Source organism: Nannospalax galili, unplaced genomic scaffold (genome assembly GCF_000622305.1).
Source record: "Nannospalax galili isolate Female #2095 unplaced genomic scaffold, S.galili_v1.0 C49199531, whole genome shotgun sequence".
Lineage (NCBI taxonomy): Eukaryota > Metazoa > Chordata > Mammalia > Rodentia > Spalacidae > Nannospalax > Nannospalax galili.
Genome location: NW_008478019.1, coordinates 1 through 1,655, shown reverse-complemented (window position 1 = coordinate 1,655; position 1,655 = coordinate 1). Strand labels below are relative to the sequence as shown.

Sequence of the window (1,655 nt, the reverse complement as noted above, 5' to 3'; positions counted from 1 at the left end):
AGAGAGACAGAGAGACAGAGAAAGCACGACGATTCCAACAGTGAACAAAAAGTGAAAAGCAGAGCTCAGCCACCTTGGAGCCCTTCTCCCTGGCCTCTGCAGATGACCAACTTCATGAAAATTACAAAGCCTTCCTATGTGCATAGAAGTCCTGGGATTGGCCAAAAGGAAAATTCCAGACATTTTTGACCTTATCATGTAGTTATGAGATCTTTATTTCCTCTGAAAATTCACTCTCTGGAGTATGTATGGTTTCAACAACTGTTAAAATTAAATTCAGCTTCCTCAGCAGAATGCAAACAAAATAAGAGGAAGTTGGTCTGAGAGGAGCAAGAAAAACAGTCTCCACTTAAGTCTCATCAGGAAGTCTGACTTCTTAGCTAAGAAGAAACAAAACACAAGGAGGCAGGGAGAAAGGCTTGCAGAAGCCCCTCCCACAGGCACCAAGAGCCTTTCCTGCTCCCCGTACTAACTCACTTTGTTTCCTCACCCTCATATCCCACTCCACACACAGGAAAGCAAACGCAGGGACCTAGGGACGGTGCCCACACAGAGGCCCCAGGATGCAACACATGAAAGCAAGGGGCCATTAAATGAAGGAGCAGATCCGGGGGTAATATTTGAGAGTCTCCTCTCCAGCCCTGTCACTCTTCCAGGAAAAGATGCAGCTAAGAAGATCGCTGACCACACTACCCACCACTGCAGGGGTGCCTTCTCCGCATCAGGTTCTTTGGAGGAAGAAGACAGCTTCCACTGCACCACTTGCCGCCACCTGAAAACCAAAGAAAAGCCGTCTCTCTGCAGCGCCTCCAGGGAGGGAAGACTCCAACTTACCAGAAGAGTATCCGTAAAATATTGGCCACCAGTAGCACCAGGCACACGTGGGTGGAGAAGCCGTCGGCGTTCTGAGTCCTCCGGATGTCCCTGTACTGAGGGATGTACGGTACCACCCCTCCGAAGACCATGGCCCCGGCAGCCACCCAGGAAACCAGCTGGTGCAGCGGGACCAGAAGCCAACCCAAGCCTTCCGCTGCCATCTCCAGCACCGGGGCCGTGCTGCCTGCCCCCGAGTCCACCTGGTCCAAGCTCCGGTGCGCTCGCAGTGTACGCACGCTGATTGTCAGCTCCACATGGCCGCCGCTATCCTGCGCAGTCCGCCACCATCCCGGCCTGGAAGGGAGGGCGAGGGTAAAGCACTGGCAGAAGCTTGGCCGGGAAGCACTTGTGCCCGACCAGAAGTCTAGGTAGGGCCTGGGGCAGGGAGAACTGCACTCCCGGCGTCCGGAGTAGGCTCGGCAGGGCGCGCCACCGGGTTACCAGCACGCACCGGACCCCTCCACCGCCCCGGGAAACTTGGAGAGCTGGAGAGGCGCGCCCCGCCCTCTGCAGGGCGCCCGGGAGGAGCGAGGAGAGCACCCCGCCTGGTTAGGGGAATGAAGGGGTGCGGCGCGGCTACGGAGGGGGTGACACGGCCCCAACCCTGGTACACTTGTGGGGGAGGGGCGGACACCCGACCCAGCTGGGGGCATCGCGACCCAGGCCGGGCGTCTTCGGGTGCCCCGAGGTGGTTCTGCGGGACAGCGAAGAGCAACCAAGCTGGGGACGAATTCTCACCCTTACCAGCCACGCCGCGCCTGTCCGTCAGTCTGTCCCTC

General features: G+C 57.6%; 1 protein-coding gene across 2 annotated transcripts; it reads right to left on the bottom strand.

Annotated features, from left to right (window-relative positions):
• Positions 1 to 43: 43 nt before the first annotated feature.
• On the bottom strand, positions 44 to 1,655 carry LOC103728455 (PQ-loop repeat-containing protein 1). 2 transcript variants are annotated; one of them, XM_029560345.1, is made up of 2 exons: positions 1,615 to 1,655; positions 44 to 1,170 (listed from the first exon to the last, which is right to left on the bottom strand). In XM_029560345.1, the coding sequence occupies exon 2, from the start codon at positions 1,035 to 1,037 to the stop codon at positions 831 to 833; it is 207 nt and encodes a 68-aa protein (XP_029416205.1). In that variant the 5' UTR covers positions 1,038 to 1,170; positions 1,615 to 1,655; the 3' UTR covers positions 44 to 830. The 2 variants fall into 2 exon arrangements, with proteins under 2 accessions (XP_029416205.1, XP_008824686.1); XM_008826464.3 differs by having other exon boundaries at positions 45 to 1,170; positions 1,621 to 1,649.

Excerpts from the sequence above, each read along its gene's own strand:
- LOC103728455 (XM_029560345.1), bottom strand. The coding sequence starts at position 1,037 with ATGGCAGCGGAAGGCTTGGGTTGGCTTCTGGTCCCGCTGCACCAGCTG.